The sequence below is a fragment of the Salmo salar genome, unplaced genomic scaffold, assembly GCF_965601325.2.
Source record: "Salmo salar unplaced genomic scaffold, fSalSal1 ptg000221l, whole genome shotgun sequence".
Taxonomy (NCBI): domain Eukaryota; kingdom Metazoa; phylum Chordata; class Actinopteri; order Salmoniformes; family Salmonidae; genus Salmo; species Salmo salar.
In genome coordinates, this window is record NW_027675333.1 from 2047163 (window position 1) to 2072763 (window position 25601).

Consider the following 25601-nt stretch of genomic DNA (forward strand, 5'->3'; position numbering starts at 1 on the left):
TAACCTCTCACCATTACCAATAACAGAGGCTACAACAAAACATGCTAACCTCTCACCATTACCAATACCAGAGGATACAACAAAACATGCTAACCTCTCACCATTACCAATAACAGAGGCTACAACAAAACATGCTAACCTCTCACCATTACCAATAACAGAGGCTACAACAAAACATGCTAACCTCTCACCATTACCAATAACAGAGACTACAACAAAACATGCTAACCTCTCACCATTACCAATAACAGAGGCTACAACAACACATGCTAACCTCTCACCATTACCAATAACAGAGGCTACAACAACACATGCTAACCTCTCACCATTACCAATTTTTTACATTTACATTTACATTTTAGTCATTTAGCAGACGCTCTTATCCAGAGCGACTTACAGTAGTGAATGCATACATTTCATACATTTTTTTTTTTTTTCTGTGCTGGCCCCCCGTGGGAATCGAACCCACACCCCTGGCGTTGCAAACACCATGCTCTACCAACTGAGCTACAATAACAGAGGCTACAACAAAACATGCTAACCTCTCAACATTACCAATAACAGAGGGGGTTTGATCTTTGTGCCTCCGTTTCTCATTTATCATCATTCACGATTCATTCATGGTTATTCATAATCATGGTAGCATCCACATGAATGTAGAAGTCACTGACAATAGAAGTGAAGTGACTCCAAAATGACAGGACATTATTTACTATTCAGTATCTATTAGGAAAAACATCATCCAAAACACAACCAAGACCACCTGCTAATGAATTCAACAAGTTAGTAGAATCACAAGCCTCACTGCAGGTGTCAGGAATCCCGCTTCCTGAGTCTGTTTCTGCCTGAGCTGACTGTTTTCTGTTTGGAGTCTAAGGGTGCGTTCAGAAACCTATCTGGTTGCCAGGCGACGAAGTTAGGCGGGAGATCTAGTGATATTATTACCCTGTCTGGTTGCTAGGCAACGAAGTTAGGCGGGAGATCTAGTGATTACCCTACACCTGTATCTCATCAACCTTCTGCACACCTGGTCCTGATCATCACCTCTTCATTAGCTCTGAGCTGACATCCATTCCCTGCTGGATCGTTAGCAACGAACAGCCTCATGTTTCCTGAGCTAGTCTTGTTGTTTTGTTCTTGTTACTGGTTACTCACCCCCCGTTTACTCTGTCTACAGTCATTCTCCCGGAACATTCAACTCCCTTGCCTGGCCGTCGGTGGATACAGTGACGTCATTGAATCCACCCATCTACTCTCATCAACTCACCTCCGCTTCGTCTCCTGGATCACTCAAATTACACATCAAGACTACCAATAAATACTCACCTTCATTTTACTCACCTTGTCCTGGTCTGCTTCTGGGTTCTGTCTTAGAGAAACGTGACAGCAGGCATGGAATATGGGACAACATGCTAAACTTATGACTACTTTAATACACTATAAGTAATATGTCCGAATAATTACGACTTTTTCAAATGGGAGAACTACATGCATAAAGTACTTTCATATCTGATAATACTGACCTCAGAGTCTCCAGTTTACAGTGGTGATTCCCCAGTACAGCAGAGAGCAGCTTCACTCCTGAATCCTTCAGGTCATTGTTACTCAGATCCAGCTCTCTCAGGTGTGAGGGGTTTGACCTCAGAGCTGAGACCAGAGAAGCACAGCCTTCCTCTGTGACTAGACAGCCTGACAGCCTGCAAAGAGATCATGACTTCAAACACATTGTTAATTTAGTGTAGAAGGACAATGGCAGATGCATTTGGTTTATTCTCCCAAACAACATATAGATTCTTCTTCTGTCTCCTAGAATTGTATGGTCATATTGTTATACTAATGTGAAAATCAATGCATTTATTCAATGTTTTCAATATAATATTAATTAAACACATATTATAATGCATATTTTTCTTTAACCTGAATATTTCTTCCTGATGATTAGATTTTATATGTCATTTTATGTACTCACAGAAATGCACTGGAGGCTTTGAACACTGGCAGCAGCCTCAGAAGACCTTCCTCTGATCTGGAGTATTTCTTCAGGTCAAACACATCCAGCTCCTTTTCTGAAGTCAGCAACACAAAGACCAGAGCTGACCACTGTGCAGGTGACAGGTTGGGTTCTGAGAGACTTCCTGATCTCAGGAAGCTTTGGATCTCCTCCACTAGAGAATGGTCATTCAGTTCATTCAGACAGTGGAACAGATTAATGCACCTCTCTGGAGAGGGATTCTCCCTGATCTTCTCCTTGATGTACTTGACTGTTTTTTCATGGGTCTGTGAGCTGCTTCTTGTCTTTGTCAGTAGACCTCGTAAGTGCTTCTGATTGGACTTCAGTGAGAGGCCCAGAAGGAAGCGGAGGAAAAAGTCCAGGTTTCCCGTCTCACTGTGTAAGGCTTTATCCACAGCACTCTTGTAGAAAGTAACTTCAGGCTTTCTGAACAGCGCAGAAAGGTTCCTGGATGTTGATTGTGGTTTGTCCATTAGATTCTCATTGTTGTTGATGAATGAGAGGAACACATACACAGCAGCCAGAAACTCCTGAATGCTCAGATGCACGAAGCAGTACACCTTCTCCTGGTACAGAACACATTCCTCTTTAAAGATCTGTGTGCACAATCCTGAGTACACTGATGCATCATAGACATCAATGCCAGCCTCTTTCAGGTCTTCTTCATAGAAAATCAGATTGCCCTTCACTAGCTGTTGAAAAGCCAGTTTTCCCAGTGACAGAATGCTCTCGTTATTCAAGTGTGGATCTGTCTCTTCTTTCCCAAGATACTTTTCATTCTTCTGGTTGGTATGAAACACCACAAGGTGTGTGTACATCTCAGTCAGAGTCTTGGGCATCTCTTCTCTCTTATGTTTCAGCATGTCTTCGAGGACTGTTGCAGAAATCCAACAGAAGACTGGAATGTGGCACATGATGTGGAGGCTCCTTGATGTCTTTATGTGTGAGATGATTCTGCTGGCCAGGTCCTCATCACTGAATCTCTTCCTGAAGTACTCCTCCTTCTGTGGATCATTGAACCCTCGTACCTCTGTCACCTGGTCAACACACCCTCAAGGGATCTTATTGGCTGCTGCAGGTCGGGTAGTTATCCAGAGGAGAGCAGAGGGAAGCAGATTTCCCTTGATGAGGTTTGTCAGCAGAACATCCACTGAGGTTGACTTTGTGACGTCCCAACAGATCTTGTTCTTCTGGAAGTCTAGGGGCAGTCGGCACTCATCCAGACCATCAAAGATGAACAGAACTTTGTACTTGTTGTAGATGGAGATTCCTGATTGTTTGGTTTCCATTGAGAAGTGATTAAGAAGTTCAATGAAAGTGTGTTTGTCCTCTTTCATCAAATTCAGCTCCCGAAAAGGGAATGAAAATACAAATTGGACATCCTGATTTGCGTTTCCTTCAGCCCAGTCCAGAATGAACTTCTGCACAGAGACTGTTTTTCCAATGCCAGCGACTCCCTTTGTCAGCACAGTTCTGATGAGTTTGTCTTGTCCAGTTAAGGGTGTGAAGATGTCGTTACATTTGATTGCAGTCTCTGGTCTTGCTAGTTTCCTGGTTGTTGTCTCAATCTGTCTCAGCTCATGTTCATTATTGACCTCTCCTGTTCCTCCCTCTGTGATGTAGAGCTCTGTGTAGATCTTATTGAGAAGTGTTGGGTTTCCTTGTTTAGCGATCCCCTCAAATACACATTGAAACTTCTTCTTTAGATTAGATTTGAGTTCACGTTGGCAAATCACAGCAAGCTCATCTGAATCTAGAAATAACACAGAGGATATTAATATTACATCTGTTTTAATGCCTACAGTATTGTAGGACTGTTATAAAGTTTTAATTATACTAATTTCTTCACTTAACTGACTGTATAAATGTGTAAATGTTTTCATAATGCATTACAGACTGGTGTGACTGATTATATTATTATTGGTATCATTGATGGTATTATTAATGTTGTCTCTCTCTCTCCTCTGTCTCTCTCTCCGTCTCCTCCGTCTCTCCTCTGTCTCTCAATCCTGTCTCTCTCAATTCAATTCGCTTTATTGGCATGACGGAGCAATGTACATATTGCCAAAGCTTACAATATGAAAATAGTAAGAATCAAAATTGTCAACGGGATTGGTTGGTTGGTCTGTCAGACACTGTCCCTCAACTTATGGCAGGCAGCAATGTAGTGCTCTGCCAACCCACAGCTCTCTGCTTCCTCCCCCAACAGGACGGGGAGCCTATCCTCATCAGAGAGGTCTTTGAAACCTTGAATAAGGGTTTCAAATTTGGGGAAATGACACTCTCTCATTTTTTAATATTTTTTACATTTTGTCAGGAAATGCAGCTCCGTCTCAGGTTCTGCTGTTGTGCAGTGGTTGCACAGCCTTTCCTCTACAGGGAGCCAGGTTTTCCTGTGTCTCTCTCTCTCTCTGTCTCTCTCTCTGTCTCTCTCTGTGGCTCTCTCTCTGTCTCTCTCTGTGGCTCTCCTCTCTCTGGTTACCCTCTCTCCTCTGGCTCTCCTCTCTCTGGCTCTCCTCTCTCTGGTTCTCCTCACTCTCCTCTCTCTCTCTCTCTCTCTCTCTCTCTCTCTCTAAATTAATCAACACAACACATCCCTGCTGCTACTTGATGAGGTCAATAGGTGTTGTGTTAAGGCTGCTACAATATCATTGAGTTACACATCTACTTTAGCTGTACTTTAGCCACAGCTTTTAAATGTTATAAAACAGCATTCAACATGAGGCAGACAGATCTTACATTTCTCCAGTGTGTCAGCGAGCTCCTTCTGGTTCATTTTCCTCAGGACGTGCAGTGTGATCTTCAGAGCCCCCTCTCTGGCACTGCTCTCCTGCCTCTCATCTTCAGCATCCACCACTTCCTCATCCTGCTTCTGACTCTCAAAGCCTTCTGGGAGTTTTGGACTAAGAATCTTCTTGAACATCTTCAGCTCGTTCTTCACAAATGTCATAATTTTCTCTTCAAGCATCTGAAATAAGTCATGTAAATAAGTTAAGCAAGAGAAGAATTGGTTTCTCATTAATACAATAATAACTTTACTTGAGGAAAACAAAAACAAATGTTCATAACAGGACCACATACACTGAATATAGAGTCCAGGTCTGTTTGATGACTCTGGGAAGACTGACCACTGAGAATCTCTGACTCTGATCTCTCCTGTTGGTTTCTGTGGACAAAACACACACACACACACACACACACACACACACACACACACACACACACACACACACACACACACACACACACACACACACACACACACACACACACACACACACACACACACACACTGTTTTAGGACTATGAAAATGGACTAAAGGATTAGCCTATGGATTATGAAAACAACCAAAAGAAATGTGAAAATGGGAGAGGAGAAATGACTAGAGACAGTGTTGTTTAACTCACTGACCATGACCCATGAGTTCTTCTTACCTTTGTTCAGTAGAAAAGTCTCCCTCTCTAAAGAATATAGGTAGATTCATAGACTGGTCACTCTTCATGGACACACAGCTGGGAACAGGGGAGGCTGGTCTCTCCTGCTTGATTGGACTTCAACACAACAGAGACAAACATTACATCTCTCATCTACTCTGAGCTCAGATGGGGAAACATAAGAAGAGTTTCATTCCAAAACGCAACATATCACTTTACAGACTCTCAGGAGTTAACACACTCAGGTCAGGGAGAGTTGGAGAGGCAGGTTTATGGTTCCCCCCTAGACTCTCAGGAGTTAACACACTCAGGTCAGGGAGAGTTGGAGAGGCAGGTTTATGGTTCCCCCCTAGACTCTCAGGAGTTAACACACTCAGGTCAGGGAGAGTTGGAGAGGCAGGTTTATGGTTCCCCTAGACTCTCAGGAGTTAACACACTCAGGTCAGGGAGAGTTGGAGAGGCAGGTTTATGGTCCCCCCCTAGACTCTCAGGAGTTAAAACACTCAGGTCAGGGAGAGATGGAGAGGCAGGTTTATGGTTCCCCTAGACTCTCAGGAGTTAACACACTCAGGTCAGGGAGAGTTGGAGAGGCAGGTTTATGGTTCCCCCCTAGACTCTCAGGAGTTAAAACACTCAGGTCAGGGAGAGATGGAGAGGCAGGTTTATGGTTCCCCCCTAGACTCTCAGGAGTTAAAACACTCAGGTCAGGGAGAGTTGGAGAGGCAGGTTTATGGTTCCCCCCTAGACTCTCAGGAGTTAACACACTCAGGTCATATAGTATGTCTATAAGACCTCTGGACACACACACACACACACACACACACACACACACACACACACACACACACACACACACACACACACACACACACACACACACACACACACACACACACACACACACACACACACACAGGGAGGGAACGTTGTGTTTGTTTAATTTTGTTTTAGGACTATGAAAATGGACAAAAGGATTAGCCTATGGATTATGAAAGCAACAAAAAGAAATGTGAAAATGGGAGAGGAGAAATGACTAGAGACAGTGTTGTTTAACTCACTGACCATGACCCATGAGTTCTTCTTACCTTTGTTCAGTAGAAAAGTCTCCCTCTCTAAAGAATATAGGATGCATCATAGACCAGTCACTCTTCATGGACACACAGCTGGGTACAGGGGAGGCTGGTCTCTCCTGCTTGATTGGACTTCAACACAACAGAGACAAACATTACATCTCTCATCTACTCTGATCTCAGATGGGAAACATAAGAAGAGTTCCAAAACGCAACATATCACTTTACAGAAATGAGCTTTTATTGTTTAAAGAAATTATGTATTAATTATTACATCTCTCACAGACAAGGATTTGTTTAAAATCTATCACTTGATTTTTTCATTTCAGAGAGACAAAAATCATGTTTTTTTATGCAAAATGCTATATGTCACTCTCAAATGTGACCGACCGGCTCAATTTGGTAATTAACTAAATAACTACATATATAGTGATTTTGGTTTATGTCAGTTTAATTGTTTGTTATGGTATAAGTTGTTATTTTATGGTTGTAAGTGATACAATTAACTAGTAATTCTCAGTAATTACTACTTTAGTAAGGAATAAAAAAAAAATTCAGCACTACTGCAGTTGCTAAATAATTCCAATAGATGGGAACATAAGACCACAATGACATTTCAGAATATTAGTTTAGTTTTCTCCCTGGATCCACCACCACTCCCCACGCTTCCTGCAGAACCCCTGCAGTACCTCCGCAGACCCCGGATTGAGAACCCCTGATTTAGCAGATGCTCTTATCCAGAGAGATTTACAGTAAGTGCATTCACCTTAAGACAGCTAATTATTTAGGAAATAAACTAAATCAATTCTTCATAAAATTGTCATCTTACCGCTTAGCTTTGGTGTCATGTCCCCCAGAGAGACGCATTTTAGACGCAGGGCCCCCCTCCTCTATCTCCCCAGAGAGACTAATTTTAGAGGCAGGGCCCCCCTCCTCTCTCTCCCCAGAGAGACTCATTTTAGAGGCAGGGCCCCCCTCCTCTCTCTCCCCAGAGAGACTCATTTTAGAGCACTGACCCCTGTAAACAGAGATCCAGCATGTTGGTTGTGGTTAACACAGTGACAACTAAACAGAGATCCAGCATGTTGGTTGTGGTTAACACAGTAACAACTAAACAGAGATCCAGCATGTTGGTTGTGGTTAACACAGTGACAACTAAACAGAGATGCAGCATGTTGGTTGTGGTTAACACAGTGACAACTAAACAGAGATCCAGCATGTTGGTTGTGGTCAACACAGTGACAACTAAACAGAGATCCAGCATGTTGGTTGTGGTTAACACAGTGACAACTAAACAGAGATCCAGCATGTTGGTTGTGATTAACACAGTGACAACTAAACAGAGATCCAGCATGTTGGTTGTGGTTAACACAGTGACAACTAAACAGAGATCCAGCATGTTGGTTGTGGTTAACACAGTGACTAATTCTTGAATGTCAATTGTTCTCATTCATTCATTATCTCTTTGAGAAATATATTTTTAACAACTTTCTCTTTTACTTCACTACATTCATGAAGAAAATGATGTACTTTTTACTCCATACATTTTCCCTGACACCCAAAAGTACTCGTTACATGTTGAATGTTTAGCAGGACAGAAAACGGTCCAATTTCAACACTTATCAAGAGAACATCCCTACTGCCTCTGATCTGGAGGACTCACTAAACAGAGAACATCCCTGGTCATCCCTACTGCCTCTGATCTGGAGGACTCACTAAACAGAGAACATCCCTGGTCATCCCTACTGCCTCTGATCTGGAGGACTCACTAAACAGAGAACATCCCTGGTCATCCCTACTGCCTCTGATCTGGAGGACTCACTAAACAGAGAACATCCCTGGTCATCCCTACTGCCTCTGATCTGGAGGACTCACTAAACAGAGAACATCCCTGGTCATCCCTACTGCCTCTGATCTGGAGGACTCACTAAACACAAATGCTTCATTTTTAAATGATGTCTGAGTGTTGGAGTGTGACCCTGGCTATCCGTAAATTAAAATAACAAGAAAATTGTGCCGTCTGGTTTGCTTAATAAAAGGAATTTTAAATTATCACTACTTTACTTTTACTTTTGATGCTTAAGTATATTTTAGCAATTACATTTACTTTTGATACTTAATTATATTTGAAACCAAATACTTTGACTTTTACTGAAGTAGTATTTTACTGAGTGACTTTCACTTTTAATTGAGTCATTTTCTATTAAGGTATCTTTACTTTTACTCAAGTATGAGAATTGAGTACTTTTTCCACCACTGTTCTAACGTTCTAGAGACATATGAGCCACAGTTTCAACAGACATTTTGTAACTGCGTAGGCTACAAAGTTACTTTCAGTTTCATATAAGGAAATAATGTAACGGTCACTGGGTGAATTCGTTTTGCATTGCCCGGCTCCCCGCGTGAGCAGAGTTTACGCATTTTAGACCATTCCATTGTTCCTTAACATTAAACTCCACTCACCTGTAGCACCGGGCCATGCAAAACGAACTTCCCACTGTCGCAGGGCACTGAGACACAGAGTTCTAAACCCAGAGTTCTAAACCCAGACGCGTTTCTTCTCTTACATTATTTTTGATAAACATATAATTTACTCTAAACCAAGTTTACCTGTGTTTTTTTCCTCCAAAATGTGAGTTACTGTAGGACTTTAATAATTGTTAACAGGCCTACAAACCCAAAAGGTTTTAATTTGAGAATGTTCATTTGTATGCCTCAAATATTAAACTGTCTTAAAATATTTAATGATTAGTTGAATCAGGTGTGTAAGTGCTGGTAAGAACAAAAGGATTGAGAAACCCTGAGATAAACATAAAACTATATAATGTAAAAGCTCCTCCACCATCTTTACCAGACGTTTTACTGATAACATGTAGACCTACTGATTAGTTTCCACTTTGAAAACTGCTGTCTGTCAGCAACTCAGCTCAAATAGCAGTTCTAATAACTAGAAATATCTCATTCCAGGTATTCATTATCTTACTCTGTCCATTAGAATAAATTAATGTTCAGAAATACTTACTTTATTTTTCAATAATCTCCATATAGTGTTTTCTGCTCTGTCGTCTCAAAATGGATCCTGTACAAAAGAACAACTTTACTTTCTGTTTCAATCAGCCATCTCCCCACCCTGATAGTAAAGTGTTTTATTGGTATCTTCCACTAGAGGGCAGTAAACACCTGCTGTTCGGTTTCATACAGGCAGTGTCCCAGAGTTGGATTGCTGATCTAGAATCAGGTCCCCCCTCTCCATGTAATCTGATTCATTATGATATAGGATCAGGTCCCCCCTCTCCATGTAATCTGACTCATTATTATCTAGGATCAGGTCCCCCCCTCTCCATGTAATCTGATTCATTATGATCTAGGATCAGGTCCCCCCTCTCCATGTAATCTGATTCATTGTGATCTAGGATCAGGTCCCTCCTCTCCATGTAATCTGATTCATTATGATCTAGGATCAGGTCCACCCTCTCCATGTAATCTGATTCATTATGATCTAGGATCAGGTCCCCCCTCTCCATGTAATCTGATTCATTATGATCTAGGATCAGGTCCCCCCTCCTCTCCATGTAATCTGATTCATTATGATCTAGGATCAGGTCCCCCCTCTCCATGTAATCTGATTCATTATGATCTAGGATCAGGTCCCCCCTCTCCATGTAATCTGATTCATTATGATCTAGGATCAGGTTCCCCCTCTCCATGTAATCTGATTCATTATGATATAGGATCTTTTTTTTCACCTTTATTTAACCAGGTGGCCAGTTGAGAACAAGTTCTCATTTACAACTGCGACCTGGCCAAGATAAAGCAAAGCAGTGCGACAGATACAACAACACAGAGTTACATGGAATAAACAAGCGTACAGTCAACACAAAAGAAAAAAGAAAGTCTATATACAGTGTGTGCAAATGGCTTGAGGAGGTAAGGCAATAAATAGGCCGTAGTAGCAAAGTAATCACAATTTGGCAGATTAACACTGGAGTGATAGATGAGCAGATGATGATGTGTAAGTAGAGATACTGGAGTGCAAAAGAGCAGCAAAGTAAATAAAAACAATATGGGGATGAGGTAGGTAGATTGGGTGGGATATTTACAGATGGACTATGTACAGCTGCAGCGATCGGTTAGCTGCTCAGATAGCTGATGTGTAAAGTTAGTGAGGGAGATATGAGTCTCCAACCAGTGATTTTTGCAATTCGTTCCATTCACTGGCAGCAGAGAACTGGAAGGAAATGCGGCCAAAGGAGGTGTTGGCTTTGGGGATGACCAGTGAGATGTACCTGCTGGAGCGCGTGCTACTGGTGGGTGTTGTTATCGTGACCAGTGAGCTGAGATAAGGCGGAGCTTTACCTAGCATAGACTTGTAGATGACCTGGAGCCAGTGGGTCTGGCGACGAATATGTAGCGAGGGCCAGCCGACTAAAATGACCTGGGTTGCAATCATGAAAAAAAACGACCCGGCCTTCATCGTTTGACATTGAGAACATTGGGAGAGATGAGAGCTGACGTTTTAGTAAATGTGCAGATTACGTATCTCAGTCACAGACAAGAAGCTCAATTAAGACATTATCTTCACCACTGGGACTGGGGACAACAGGACCACCGGCCAAATAATACAGTTCAACACTTCCACACTACCACAGTGAGTAGAATCAGGCTTCTGATCACAGAAAACGTGCAGAATTATTAACCTGTATTTTCACGGCTGGATAAAAAACGTACCCGATTTAATCTGGTTACTACTCCTGCCCAGTAACTAGAATATGCATATAATTATTGGCTTTGGATAGAAAACACCCTAAAGTTTCTAAAACTGTTTGAATGGTGTCTGTGAGTATAACAGAACTCATATGGCAGGCAAAAACCTGAGAAGATTTCATGCAGGAAGTGGCATGTCTGACAATGTGTCGTTCTTCTTGTCTCTGTTTATTGAAGAGTGAGGATCTTAGCTGTCCCGTGACACTTCCTACGGCTGCCATAGGTTCTCAGAAGGCGGCAAAACGCTGAATCGTGGCTTTGCAGGCTCTGGCTGAAACAAAGTAGTGCGTTTGGGTAGTGGCTGGTTACAGTACTGTGAGACTCAGGCTCGTGCCCGCGTCGACCGAAAGCTTTGTTTTCTTTCCTCTGTTTAGCTAAATGGACATTCCCGGTCGGAATATTATCGCTTTTTTACGAGAAAAATGGCATAAAAATGGATTTTAAACAGCGGTTGACATGCTTCGAAGTACGGTAATGGAATATTTAGATTTTTTTTGTCACGAATTGCGCCATGCGCGCGACCCTGATTTACCATTTCTGATAGTGTCTGGGACGCACGAACAAAACGCCGCTATTCGGATATAACGATGGATTATTTTGGACCAAACCAACATTTGTTATTGAAGTAGCAGTCCTGGGAGTGCATTCTGACGAAGACAACAAAAGGTAATCAAACTTTTATAATAGTAAATCTGATATTGGTGAGTGCTAAACTTGCCGGGTGTCTAAATAGCTAGCCCGTGATGGCTGGGCTATGTACTTAGAATATTGCAAAATGTGCTTTCACCAAAAAGCTATTTTAAAATCGGACATATCGAGTGCATAGAGGAGTTCTGTATCTATAATTCTTAAAATAATTGTTATGCTTTTTGTGAACGTTTATCGTGAGTAATTTAGTAAATTGTTAGCAAATTCCCCGGAAGTTTGCGGGGGGTATGCTAGTTCTGAACGTCACATGCTAATGTAAAAAGCTGTTTTTTGATATAAATATGAACTTGATTGAAAAAAGCATGCATGTATTGTATAACATAATGTCCTAGGTGTGTCATCTGATGAAGATCATCAAAGGTTAGTGCTGCATTTAGCTGTCTTCTTGGTTTTTGTGACATTATATGCTAGCTTGAAAAATGGGTGTCTGATTATTTCTGGCTGGGTACTCTGCTGACATAATCTAATGTTTTGCTTTCGCTGTAAAGCCTTTTTGAAATCGGACAGTGTGGTTAGATAAAGGAGAGTCTTGTCTTTAAAATGCTGTGAAATAGTCATATGTTTGAAAAATTGAAGTTTTTGTATTTTTGAGGAATATGTAATTCGTGCCACGCCTATCATTGGATATTGGAGCAGGTGTTCCGCTTGCGGAACGTCTAGATGTAACAGGTTAATGATGAATTGTATTAGACGTTATTAGACATTTCTGTTGTTGAGGAGGATGGGAGACCCACAGTATAGGTGCGTAACGCACAGAGACGTCAAAAATGTGTTTCAAAAATCGTCGAAGAGTAATTATTTTAACCTAAAGCATTTAATAAAGACACTTATAGTACAATATTATGGGGAATAGGAATGAGAGGGCTACTTACTTATGATTTATTATTGGAGAATACCACAACAACATTACATGTTGGACTGTACACATTAATATGATTTATTATATACCACAACAACATTACATGTTGGACTGAACACATTAATATGATTTATTATATACCACAACAACATTACATGTTGGACTGTACACATTAATATGATTTATTATATACCACAACAACATTACATGTTGGACTGTACACATTAATATGATTTATTATATACCACAACAACATTACATGTTGGACTGAACACATTAATATGATTTATTATATACCACAACAACATTACATGTTGGACTGTACACATTAATATGATTTATTATATACCACAACAACATTACATGTTGGACTGAACACATTAATATGATTTATTATATACCACAACAACATTACATGTTGGACTGAACACATTAATATGATTTATTATATACCACAACAACATTACATGTTGGACTGTACACATTAATATGATTTATTATATACCACAACAACATTACATGTTGGACTGTACACATTAATATGATTTATTATATACTACAACTACATTACATGTTGGACTGAACACATTAATATGATTTATTATATACCACAACAACATTTCATGTTGGACTGTACACATTAATATGATTTATTATATACTACAACAACATTACATGTTGGACTGAACACATTAATATGATTTATTATTGGAGAATACCACAACAACATTACATGTTGGACTGAACACATTAATATGATTTATTATATACCACAACAACATTACATGTTGGACTGAACACATTAATATGATTTATTATATACCACAACAACATTACATGTTGGACTGTACACATTAATATGATTTATTATATACCACAACAACATTACATGTTGGACTGTACACATTAATATGATTTATTATATACTACAACAACATTACATGTTGGACTGAACACATTAATATGATTTATTATATACCACAACAACATTTCATTTTGGACTGTACACATTAATATGATTTATTATATACTACAACAACATTACATGTTGGACTGAACACATTAATATGATTTATTATTGGAGAATACCACAACAATATTACATGTTGGACTGAACACATTAATATGATTTATTATATACCACAACAACATTACATGTTGGACTGTACACATCAATATGATGTATTATATACCACAACAACATTTCATGTTGGACTGAACACATTAATATGATTTATTATATACCACAACAACATTTCATGTTGGACTGAACAAATTAATGTTATTTATTATATACCACAACAACATTTCATGTTGGACTGAACACATTAATGTTATTTATTATATACCACAACAACATTACATGTTGGACTGTACACATTAATATGATTTATTATTGGAGAATACCACAACAACATTTCATGTTGGACTGTACAAATTAATGTTATTTATTATATACCACAACAACATTTCATGTTGGACTGAACACATTAATATGATTTATTATATACCACAACAACATTACATGTTGGACTGAACAAATTAATGTTATTTATTATATACCACAACAACATTTCATGTTGGACTGTACACATTAATATGATTTATTATATACCACAACAACATTACATGTTGGACTGTACAAATTAATATGATTTATTATATACCACAACAACATTACATGTTGGACTGTACACATTAATATGATTTATTAAAAACAAAGGAGGACAAAGGCACTCTTCATATAATTAATTAAAATGCCTTTATCTGTATGTTATGTTCAATAGAAACAAAGTTTTTAAAAATCCTACGCGTTTCGGCTGCATGGCCTTCGTCAGGGAGTACAAAGAATAATACAATGACTTCTTTTGAACAGCTTTTCCAATTAGCCCTAATTTGAAGAGGGAGTGGTTACACAATGAATTGGACACACCTAGAGACGCCTTCAAGACCTCTTAGCGGAACACAAGTACGCTATACGGGTAGGCAATGAAGACTACCCCATGGCAAGGCACTACAAGTCCTTACACCATGGCAACCCTGCCTCCCTACAAGCTATGGGTATTGATCACATTCCGGCCTCTATTAGAAAAGGGGACCGTCTTAAACAGTTAAACCAAAGGGAAAGTTTTTGGATTTACAAACTACAGGCCACTAAATACCCTGGTTTACATGAAGATATGGATTTACAAACTACAGGCCACTAAATACCGTGGTTTACATGAAGATATGGATTTACAAACTACAAGCCACTAAATACCCTGGTTTACATGAAGATATGGATTTACAAACTACAGGCCACTAAATACCCTGGTTTACATGAAGATATGGATTTACAAACTACAGGCCACTAAATACCCTGGTTTACATGAAGATATGGATTTACAAACTACAGGCCACTAAATACCCTGGTTTACATGAAGATATGGATTTACAAACTACAGGCCACTAAATACCCTGGTTTACATGAAGATATGGATTTACAAACTACAGGCCACTAAATACCCTGGTTTACATGAAGATATGGATTTACAAACTACAGGCCACTAAATACCCTGGTTTACATGAAGATATGGATTTACAAACTACAGGCCACTAAATACCCTGGTTTACATGAAGATATGGATTTACAAACTACAGGCCACTAAATACCCTGGTTTACATGAAGATATGGATTTACAAACTACAGGCCACTAAATACCCTGGTTTACATGAAGATATGGATTTACAAACTACAGGCCACTAAATACCCTGGTTTACATGAAGATATGGATTTACAAACTACAGGCCACTAAATACCCTGGTTTACATGAAGATATGGATTTACAAACTACAGGCCACTAAATACCCTGGTTTACATGAAGATATGGATTTACAAACTACAGGCCACTAAATACCCTGGTTTACATGAAGATATGGATTTACAAACTACAAGCCACTAAATACCCTGGTTTACATGAAGATATGGATTTACAAACTACAGGCCACTAAATACCCTGGTTTACATGAAGATATGGATTTACAAACTACAGGCCACTAAATACCCTGGTTTACATGAAGATATGGATTTACAAACTACAGGCCACTAAATACCCTGGTTTACATGAAGATATGGATTTACAAACTACAGGCCACTAAATACCCTGGTTTACATGAAGATATGGATTTACAAACTACAGGCCACTAAATACCCTGGTTTACATGAAGATATGGATTTACAAACTACAGGCCACTAAATACCCTGGTTTACATGAAGATATGGATTTACAAACTACAAGCCACTAAATACCCTGGTTTACATGAAGATATGGATTTACAAACTACAGGCCACTAAATACCCTGGTTTACATGAAGATATGGATTTACAAACTACAGGCCACTAAATACCCTGGTTTACATGAAGATATGGATTTACAAACTACAGGCCACTAAATACCCTGGTTTACATGAAGATATGGATTTACAAACTACAAGCCACTAAATACCCTGGTTTACATGAAGATATGGATTTACAAACTACAGGCCACTAAATACCCTGGTTTACATGAAGATATGGATTTACAAACTACAAGCCACTAAATACCCTGGTTTACATGAAGATATGGATTTACAAACTACAGGCCACTAAATACCCTGGTTTACATGAAGATATGGATTTACAAACTACAGGCCACTAAATACCCTGGTTTACATGAAGATATGGATTTACAAACTACAGGCCACTAAATACCCTGGTTTACATGAAGATATGGATTTACAAACTACAAGCCACTAAATACCCTGGTTTACATGAAGATATGGATTTCTCACCATTCCTGTAGGGTTGTGATAGGTCCATTTGCTGTCATCTAGTGGACATTTTGCTCAATTGCCCTCAGCTATGTTTAGACTGTTGTTGTTCATGTTTGGCTGTGTTCTAGTGTACTATGGAATATATTGCTTTCTTATTCTTCACACTTCTCCCAGTCATGTTTAAGGTTAGAACTACCTTTCTAAGTGTTCTGATACTTCTAGCTTGGAGTTGTATTTTTTTGATAACATAGCTACAGTATTTCACTTTTTAATGTGTATAGTATTGCTTACTAGGTGTGTCCAATCAATTTTAACCACTCCCTCTTCAAATTAGGGCTAATTGGGAAAAGCTGTTCAAAGGAGGACATTGTATTATTTCTTTGTACTCCCTGACGAAGGCCATGCAGCCGAAACGCGTCAGATTTTTAAAACCTTGTTTCTATTGAACATGCCATACTAATAAAGGCATTTTAATCAATTATATGAAGAGTGCCTTGGTCCTCCTTTCTATTTTATACTGTACTCTGTATTTCACACAGTGAGTCTATGCAACCTATTATGTGTCAACGGAAGCACATTTTACTTCTGAACGTGTTTAGGCTTGCCATAACAAAGGGGTTGAATACTTTCTGACTCAAGACATTTCAGATTTAAATCTTTTATTCATTTGTAAAAAAGAAAAGAAAAACATATTTCCACTTTGACATTATGAGTTATTGTGTGTAGGACAGTGACAGTAAAATCTCAATTTAATCGATTAAAAAATACAGCGTGTAAACAACAAAATGTGGAAAAGGTCTAGGCAGTGAATACTTTCTGAAGGCCCTGTAGCTGGTATCATGACTTTCAGCATGACAATCAACATCATAACTAAAAGTGAGAAAGAACTATCTCACAGATCCAGGAACGGTTAAATGAACACGGATAGTCATGCCATGGTCCTTGGTCTGATGAACTGTGAGTTAACAACACACAGTTCTCCACTCCACCACCATTAGGCTGTCCACTCCCCCAGTACCTGCAGTAGAAATAACACAGTTAGACTGACCACTCTCTCAGAACCTAGAGTATGAACAACACAGAATCAGTCCTACCCCTTACACGGTGGTCAGAGTTGTTAGAGCAGTAGTCTCTTACTTTGGGGTGGTCAGTGGGTTGCCGTCCACCCATTTCCAGGTCCCCTCAGTAACAGTGTCAGTCAGACCAATCCAGAAACCCTTGTTGAGGTGGAAGAGAAACTCCTGTTGGTGAGAAAGAGCTGATATTGTCAACTACTATAGACTACATGTGTTAAATACTGGAAGATACATTACTGACCAAGGGATGTTTGATCATAACCCCCCCGCCATATCTCTCTCTCTTTCTCTCTCACCTGTTCCTTATCACTGTTGATGATCACCAGGTCTGCTCCTCTCTCCAGACAGTCATCTTTGCTCTCCCCCCAGGTTTTAGTCTCAGTAGACAGGAAGTACCAACTGGATTCAAACTTCTTCCAGTCTTTAGGGCAGGTTTGTTCTACAAGACAAAAACATGAATTTCCATCTTATTATTCTGCACCTATTATTTTAGAATACAAACACAAGTTGACTGCATATTAGAAATATGATGTTATGATCATTTATTTGGTAAACTCACTCAGATTAGAGAACTTTCTCATGAGATCATTTTTCTCTTTCTGTTGCTGGGCTCTCTCTTTAGTCAGGGTGTTACTGCTGGTCTGTAGTTGGTCTCTCTCTTTAGTCAGCTTGTTGTAACTGGTCTGTAGCTGGTCTCTCTTTAGTCAGAAGGCTGTAACTGGCCTGTAGCTGGTCTCTCTCTGTTGAGTCGTGATGACCAATTACTCCATCTGTAAAAGGGAAAAGTTAATCAAACATGTAACTACCACACCATTGATGATTAAGGATGATTAAGGATGATTAAGTATGATTAAGGTTGATTAAGGATGATTAAGGATGATTAAGGATGATTAAGTATTCTACTTAAGTCTCAGTGACAAAATACTAAACTTACAGTAGACAGACAGGCCTATGATCCCAGTCAGTAGGAGGACAGACAGCAGCCCCAGACACAAAGCAGCTACTCCAGAGGGTCTCTTCCACCACTGGAAATGTACTGAATCACAAATTATTAAAGTATGGTATTTGGTAATGTGTTTTACTGTATCATCCACGATTGGGACAAATAAATAAAATAAAATTGTATTTGTCACATGCGCCGTATCCAACAGGTGTTTTAACCTGTTGGGGCTACAGGTTAGCAATGAACCCCGAGACGGGATTGCTAACAAGGCTGGAAATTCAAAACATCAAAAATCTAATAATTTCAATTTCTCAAACAAGCAACTATTTTACACCATTTAAAAGATAAACATCTCCTTATTCCAACCACATTGTTCGATTTTCAAAGAGGCTTTACGGCAAAAGCATAAAGTTAGATTATGTTAGGACAGTACATAGCCACAAAAGTACAAACATCCATTTTCAATTCAAGGTCAGGCGTCACCAAAAGCAGAAACCAGCTAAAATGATGCACTAACCTTTGGCAATCTCCATCAGATGACACTCCTAGGACATTATGTTATACAATACATGCATTTTTTGTTCCATCAAGTTCATATTTATATCCAAAAACAGCATTTTACAGTAGCGTGAAATTCAGATTTTTTTTCTTCTCTGAAGTGCTTCCGGTGAACAACGTTACAATTTACAAAATTACTATTCGAAAACATTGGTAAATTATAATATTGTGATTCAAATAATAATAGTTTATCATTTCGTAAATGCTACTGTATTGCCAGATTTCAAAATAACTTTACTGCGAAATCACAAGTTGCAATAAACCGGGTGCTGTGCTAAGAACAATAGGCTAGGCTATATAGGTTAGCATCATCTTGTAACCAGCTAATATCAATAATACTATCGTCAATAATCCCTTACCTTTGATTATCTTCATCCATTGGCACTTCCAGGAATCCCAGGTCCACTACAAATGTGGTTTCTTTTGACAAAGTTCATAATTGATGTCCAAATAACTCCAAGTTGTTCCATGTTGTTAGCGCTTCGGTGGCTACTCAAAAGTAGTGCGGGCGGGGGGTGGGAAGTCACGGCGAAAAGTTAAAAAAGTTTTAAAAAATAATCTATTTACGTTCGTTCAAACATGTCAAACGTTGTTTAGCATCAATCTTTAGAGCCATTTTTAACGTCAAACATCAGTAATGTTTCAACACGACCGCTCCTGTGTCTAGAAAAACATCTTTGAAAATTGTCTCGAGTTACATGATTGAGCAGGTGCAGGCAATAATGGAAGTGACGACATCCCAGGGAGGTCAACTTCCCTTCCTTGTCATCCGGTCTCTGTTGATCATAGACGCTTCAAACAACTTTATAAAGATCGCTGACATCTAGTGGAAGCCGTAGGAGTTGCGAAATGAATCCTTTCTCACTGTGGTATCTATTAAACAATGATTAAAAAAAAATAGTACAGCCACAAAATTCTTTTTTTCTCTCAGGTTTTCTCAGGTTTTTGCCTGCCATATGAGTTTTGTTATACTTACAGACACCATTCAAACAGTTTTAGAAAATTCAGAGTGTTTTCTATCCAAATCTGGTAATAATATGCATATCCTAGCTTCTGAGTTGGTGTAGGTGGCAGTTAAAAATGGGCACATATTTTTTTCAAAATTCTCAATACTGCCCCCGTAGCCCATTAAGAAAAATACAAAAAAATGAAAATAAATAAAAGTAACAAATAATTAAAGAGCAGCAGTAAAATACCAATAGCAGGGCTTTATACAGGGAGTACCGGTACAGAGTCAGTGTGCGGGAGCACTGGTGTCGAGGTAATTGAGGTAATATGTACATGTAGGTAGAGTTATTAAAGTTACTATGCATAGATAATAAACAGAGTAGCAGCAGGGTAAAAAAGGGGGGGGACAATGCAAATAGTCTGGGTAGCCATTTGATTAGATGTTCAGGAGTCTTATGGCTTGGGGGTAGAAACTGTTTATAAGCCTCTTGGACCTAGACTTAGGCACTCTGTTACTGCTTGCCATGCGATAACAGAGAGAACAGTCTATGACTAGGGTGGCTGGAGTCTTTGACAATGTTTAAGGCCTTCCTCTGACACCGCCTGGTATAGAGGTCCTGGATGGCAGGAAGTTTGGCCCAGTGATGTACTGGGCTGTATGCATTACCCTTTGTAGTGCCTTGCTGTCGGAGGCCGAGCAGTTGCCATACCAGGCAGTGGTGCAACCAGTTAGGATGCTCTCGGTGGTGCAGCGTTAGAACCTTTTGAGGATCTGAGGACCCATGCCAAATGTTTTCAGTCTGTTGTGCCCTCTTTTCAGATTTTGTTGTGCCCTCTTCACAACCGTCTTGGTGTGTTTGGACCATGTTAGTTTGTTGGTGATGTGGACACCAATGAACTTGAAACTCTCAACCTGCTCCACTACAGCCCCATCGATGAGAACAGGGGCATGCTCGGTCCTCCTTTTCCTGTAGTCCGCGATCATCTCCTTTGTCTTGATCACGTTGAGGGAGAGGTTGTTGTCCTTGCACCACATGGCCAGGTCTCTGACCTCCTCCCTATAGGCTGTCTCGTCATTGTCGGTGATCAGGCCTACCCCTGTTGTGTCATCGGCAAACTTAATGATGGTGTTGGAGTCATGCCTGGCCATGCAGTCATGAGTGAACAGGGAGTACAGGAGGGTACTGAGCACGCACCCCTGAGGGGCCCCCGTGTTGAGGATCAGCGTGGCGGATGTGTTGTTACCTACCCTTACCACCTGGGGGGCGGCCCGTCTGGAAGTCCAGAATCCAGTTACAGAGGGAGGTGTTTAGTCCCAGGGTCCTTAGCTTATTGATGAGCGTTGAGGGTACTATGGTGTTGAACACTGATCTGTAGTCAAGGAATAGCATTCTCACATAGGTGTTCCTTTTGTCCAGGTGGGAAAGGGCAGTGTGGAGTGCAATAGAGATTGCATCATCTGTGGATTTGTTTGGGCGATATGCAAATTGGAGTGGGTCTTGGGTTTCTGGGATAATGGTGTTGATGTGAGCCATTACCAGCCTTCCACTAACTGTTGCTACGGGTCGGTAGTCATTTAGGCAGGTTACCTTAGTGTTCTTGGGCACAGGGTGGTCTGCTTAACCTCTATGGGCTAACCTACTCAACAGCCAGTTGAATACTGTGGCGCAATTTTCAAATACCTTAGATATGCTATTACTTAAATTTTTCAAAAATATGACTATTTTACACCATTTTAAAGATAAGACTCTTGTTAATCTAACCACACTGTCCGATTTCAAAAAGGCTTTACAACGAAAGCAAAACATTAGATTATGTCAGCAGAGTACCCAGCCAGAAATAATCATACACCCATTTTTCAAGCTAGCATATAATGTCACATAAACCCAAACCACAGCTAAATGTAGCACTAACCTTTGATGATCTTCATCAGATGACAACCCTAGGACATTATGTTATACAATACATGCATGTTTTGTTCAATCATGTTCATATTTATATCAAAAACCAGCTTTTTACATTAGCATGTGACTAGCATGTGACTACCATTCCCACCGAACACTGCCGGTGAATGTACTAAATTACTCACGATAAACGTTCACAAAAAGCATAACAATTATTTTAAGAATTATAGATACAGAACTCCTCTATGCACTCAATATGTCCGATTTTAAAATAGCTTTTCGGTGAAAGCACATTTTGCAAAATTTTCAGTAGATAGCCCGGCATCACAGGGCTAGCTAGTTTAGACACCCAGCAAGTTTAGCACTCATCAAAGTCAGATTTACTATAAGAAAAATGTTATTACCTTTGTTGTCTTTGTCAGAATGCACTCCCAGGACTTCTACTTCAATAACAAATGTTGGTTTGGTCCAAAATAATCCATCGTTATATCCAAACAGCGGCGTTTTGTTTGTGCGTTCTAGGGACTATCCTAAAGGGTAAATAAGGGTGGCGAGCATGGCGCAATTCGTGACAAAAAAATTCTAAATATTCCATTTCCGTACTTCGAAGCATGTCAACCGCTGTTTAAAATCAATTTTTATGCCATTTTTCTCATAAAAAAGCGATAATATTCAGACCGGGAATCTGCTTTTAGGTAAACAGACAAAGGAAAAGAAAGCATTCGGTCGAAGCGGGCACGCGCCTAAGCCCATAGTACTCTGTGTGGCCACTTGCCAAAAGCGATAAAGTGTTTCAGCCAGAGCCTGCATCGATATCGTTCAGCTTTTTCCCGGGCTCTGAGACCCTATGGAAGCCGTAGGAAGTGTCACGTTATTGCACAGATCCTGAGTCTTCAATAAAAAGAGCCAAGATGAAACACTACTTCTCAGACAGGCCACTTCCTGCTTGAAATCTTCTCAGGTTTTGGCCTGCCATATGAGTTCTGTTATACTCACAGACACCATTCAAACAGTTTTAGAAACTTTAGGGTGTTTTCTATCCAAAGCCAATAATTATATGCATATTCTAGTTACTGGGCAGGAGTAGTAACCAGATTAAATCGGGTACGTTTTTTATCCAGCCGTGTCAATACTGCCCCCTAGCCCTAACAGGTTAAAACATGTTGGGATTACAGACAGACAGGGAGAGGTTGAAAATGTAAGTGAAGACACTTGCAAGTTGGTCAGCACATGCTCAGAGTACACGTCCTGGTAATCCGTCTGGCCCTGCGGCCTTGTGAATGTTGACCTGTCTAAAGGTCTTACTCACGTCGGCTACGGAGAGCGTGATCACACAGTCGTCCAGAACAAAGCCATATTGCTACATGGCAATCTCACCTGTTTAGTGTGTGTGTGTGTGTGTGTGTGTGTGTGTGTGTGTGTGTGTGTGTGTGTGTGTGTGTGTGTGTGTGTGTGTGTGTGTGTGTGTGTGTGTGTGTGTGTGTGTGTGTGTGTGTGTGTGTGTAATCTTACCTGAATCAACAACTCCATCTCTTGAACTGGGCTTGAAGGCTCTTACATTGGAATATAATTGGTCATCAATCTCTGTGTTTTTCATTGCATCAGGCTCATCGTCTTCAAATCCATCTGAGTTTTCATAGACTCCCTCTGACATCTTAACACACTTGTGGTGAAATACAGTAACTTCTAACCTCAACTCTAATATACGTCTATAGCTGTGTCTTCTCCCCGCAAAGTCCTGCGTCTGTGTGACTTTAGGTAGTGAAACTCTTTATCAGTCAACCACAGTGAAGGGGAAATTGTGAAATTAGCACAACCCTGGTCACTACGTGACTCCCACCAGCCTTAGTGTGATAATATAATACATGATATGACTCCCACCAGCCTTAGTGTGATAATATAATACATGATATGACTCCCACCAGCCTTAGTGTGATAATATAATACATGATATGACTCCCACCAGCCTTAGTGTGATTATATAATACATGATATGACTCCCACCAGCCTTAGTGTGATAATATAATACATGATATGACTCCCACCACCCTTAGTTTGATTATACATTGCTCAAAAAAAATAAAGGGAACACTAAAATAACACATCCTAGATCTTAATGAATGAAATAATCTTATGAAATACTTTTTTCTTTACATAGTTGAATGTGCTGACAACAAAATCACACAATAATAATTTATTGAAATCCAATTTATCAACCCATGGAGGTCTGGATTTGGAGTCACACTCAAAATTAAAGTGGAAAAACACACTACAGGCTGATCCAACTTTGATGTAATGTCCTTAAAACAAGTCAAAATGAGGCTCAGTAGTGTGTGTGGCCTCCACGTGCCTGTATGACCTCCCTACAACGCCTGGACATGCTCCTGATGAGGTGGCGGATGGTCTCCTGAGGGATCTCCTCCCAGACCTGGACTAAAGCATCCGCCAACTCCTGGACAGTCTGTGGTGCAACGTGGCGTTGGTGGATGGAGTGAGACATGATGTCCCAGAGGTGCTCAATTGGATTCAGGTCTGGGGAACGGGCGGGCCAGTCCATAGCATCAATGCCTTCCTCTTGCAGGAACTGCTGACACACTCCAGCCACATGAGGTCTAGCATTGTCTTGCATTAGGAGGAACCCAGGGCCAACCGCACCAGCATATGGTCTCACAAGGGATCTGAGGATCTCATTTCGGTACCTAACGCAGTCAGGCTACCTCTGGCGAGCACATGGAGAGCTGTGCGGCCCCCCAAAGAAATGCCACCCCACACCATGACTGACCCACCGCCAAACCGGTCATGCTGGAGGATGTTGCAGGCAGCAGAACGTTCTCCACGGCGTCTCCAGACTCTGTCACGTCTGTCACATGTGCTCAGTGTTAACCTGTTGGGGGTAGGGGGCAGTATTTACACGGCCGGATAAAAAACGTACCCGATTTAACCTCTTACATCTAGACGTTCCGCTAGCGGAACACCTGCTCCAATATCCAATGATAGGCGTGGAGCGAATTACAAATTTCTTAAAAATACAAAAACTTCAATTTTTCAAACATATGACTATTTTACAGCATTTTAAAGACAAGACTCTCCTTTATCTAACCACACTGTCCGATTTCAAAAAGGCTTTACAGCGAAAGCAAAACATTAGATTATGTCAGCAGAGTACCCAGCTGGTGAGTGCTAAACTTGCTGGGTGTCTAAATAGCTAGCCCTGTGATGCCGGGCTATGTACTTAGAATATTGCAAAATGTGCTTTCACCAAAAAGCTATTTTAAAATCGGACATATCGAGTGCATAGAGGAGTTCTGTATCTATAATTCTTAAAATAATTGTTATGCTTTTTGTGAACGTTTATCGTGAGTAATTTAGTAAATGTTTAGTAAATTCACCGGAACTATGCTAGTTCTGAACGTCACATGCTAATGTTAAAAGCTGGTTTTTGATATAAATATGAACTTGATTGAACAAAACATGCATGTATTGTATAACATAATGTCCTAGGTGTGTCATCTGATGAAGATCATCAAAGGTTA

At 40.1% G+C, this 25601-nt stretch overlaps 1 protein-coding gene across 2 annotated transcripts; it reads right to left on the reverse strand.

Moving 5' to 3' along the window:
- Positions 1-17281: 17281 nt before the first annotated feature.
- Positions 17282-25149, reverse strand: LOC145867202 (C-type lectin domain family 4 member E-like). 2 transcript variants are annotated; one of them, XM_082971254.1, is made up of 6 exons: positions 23581-25149; positions 18650-18751; positions 18275-18485; positions 18012-18154; positions 17777-17880; positions 17282-17657 (listed from the first exon to the last, which is right to left on the reverse strand). In XM_082971254.1, the coding sequence occupies exons 3-6, from the start codon at positions 18294-18296 to the stop codon at positions 17510-17512; spliced, it is 417 nt and encodes a 138-aa protein (XP_082827380.1). In that variant the 5' UTR covers positions 18297-18485; positions 18650-18751; positions 23581-25149; the 3' UTR covers positions 17282-17509. The 2 variants fall into 2 exon arrangements, with proteins under 2 accessions (XP_082827380.1, XP_082827379.1); XM_082971253.1 differs by lacking the exon at positions 23581-25149 and having other exon boundaries at positions 18650-20820.
- Between the last annotated feature and the right edge of the window lie 452 nt (positions 25150-25601).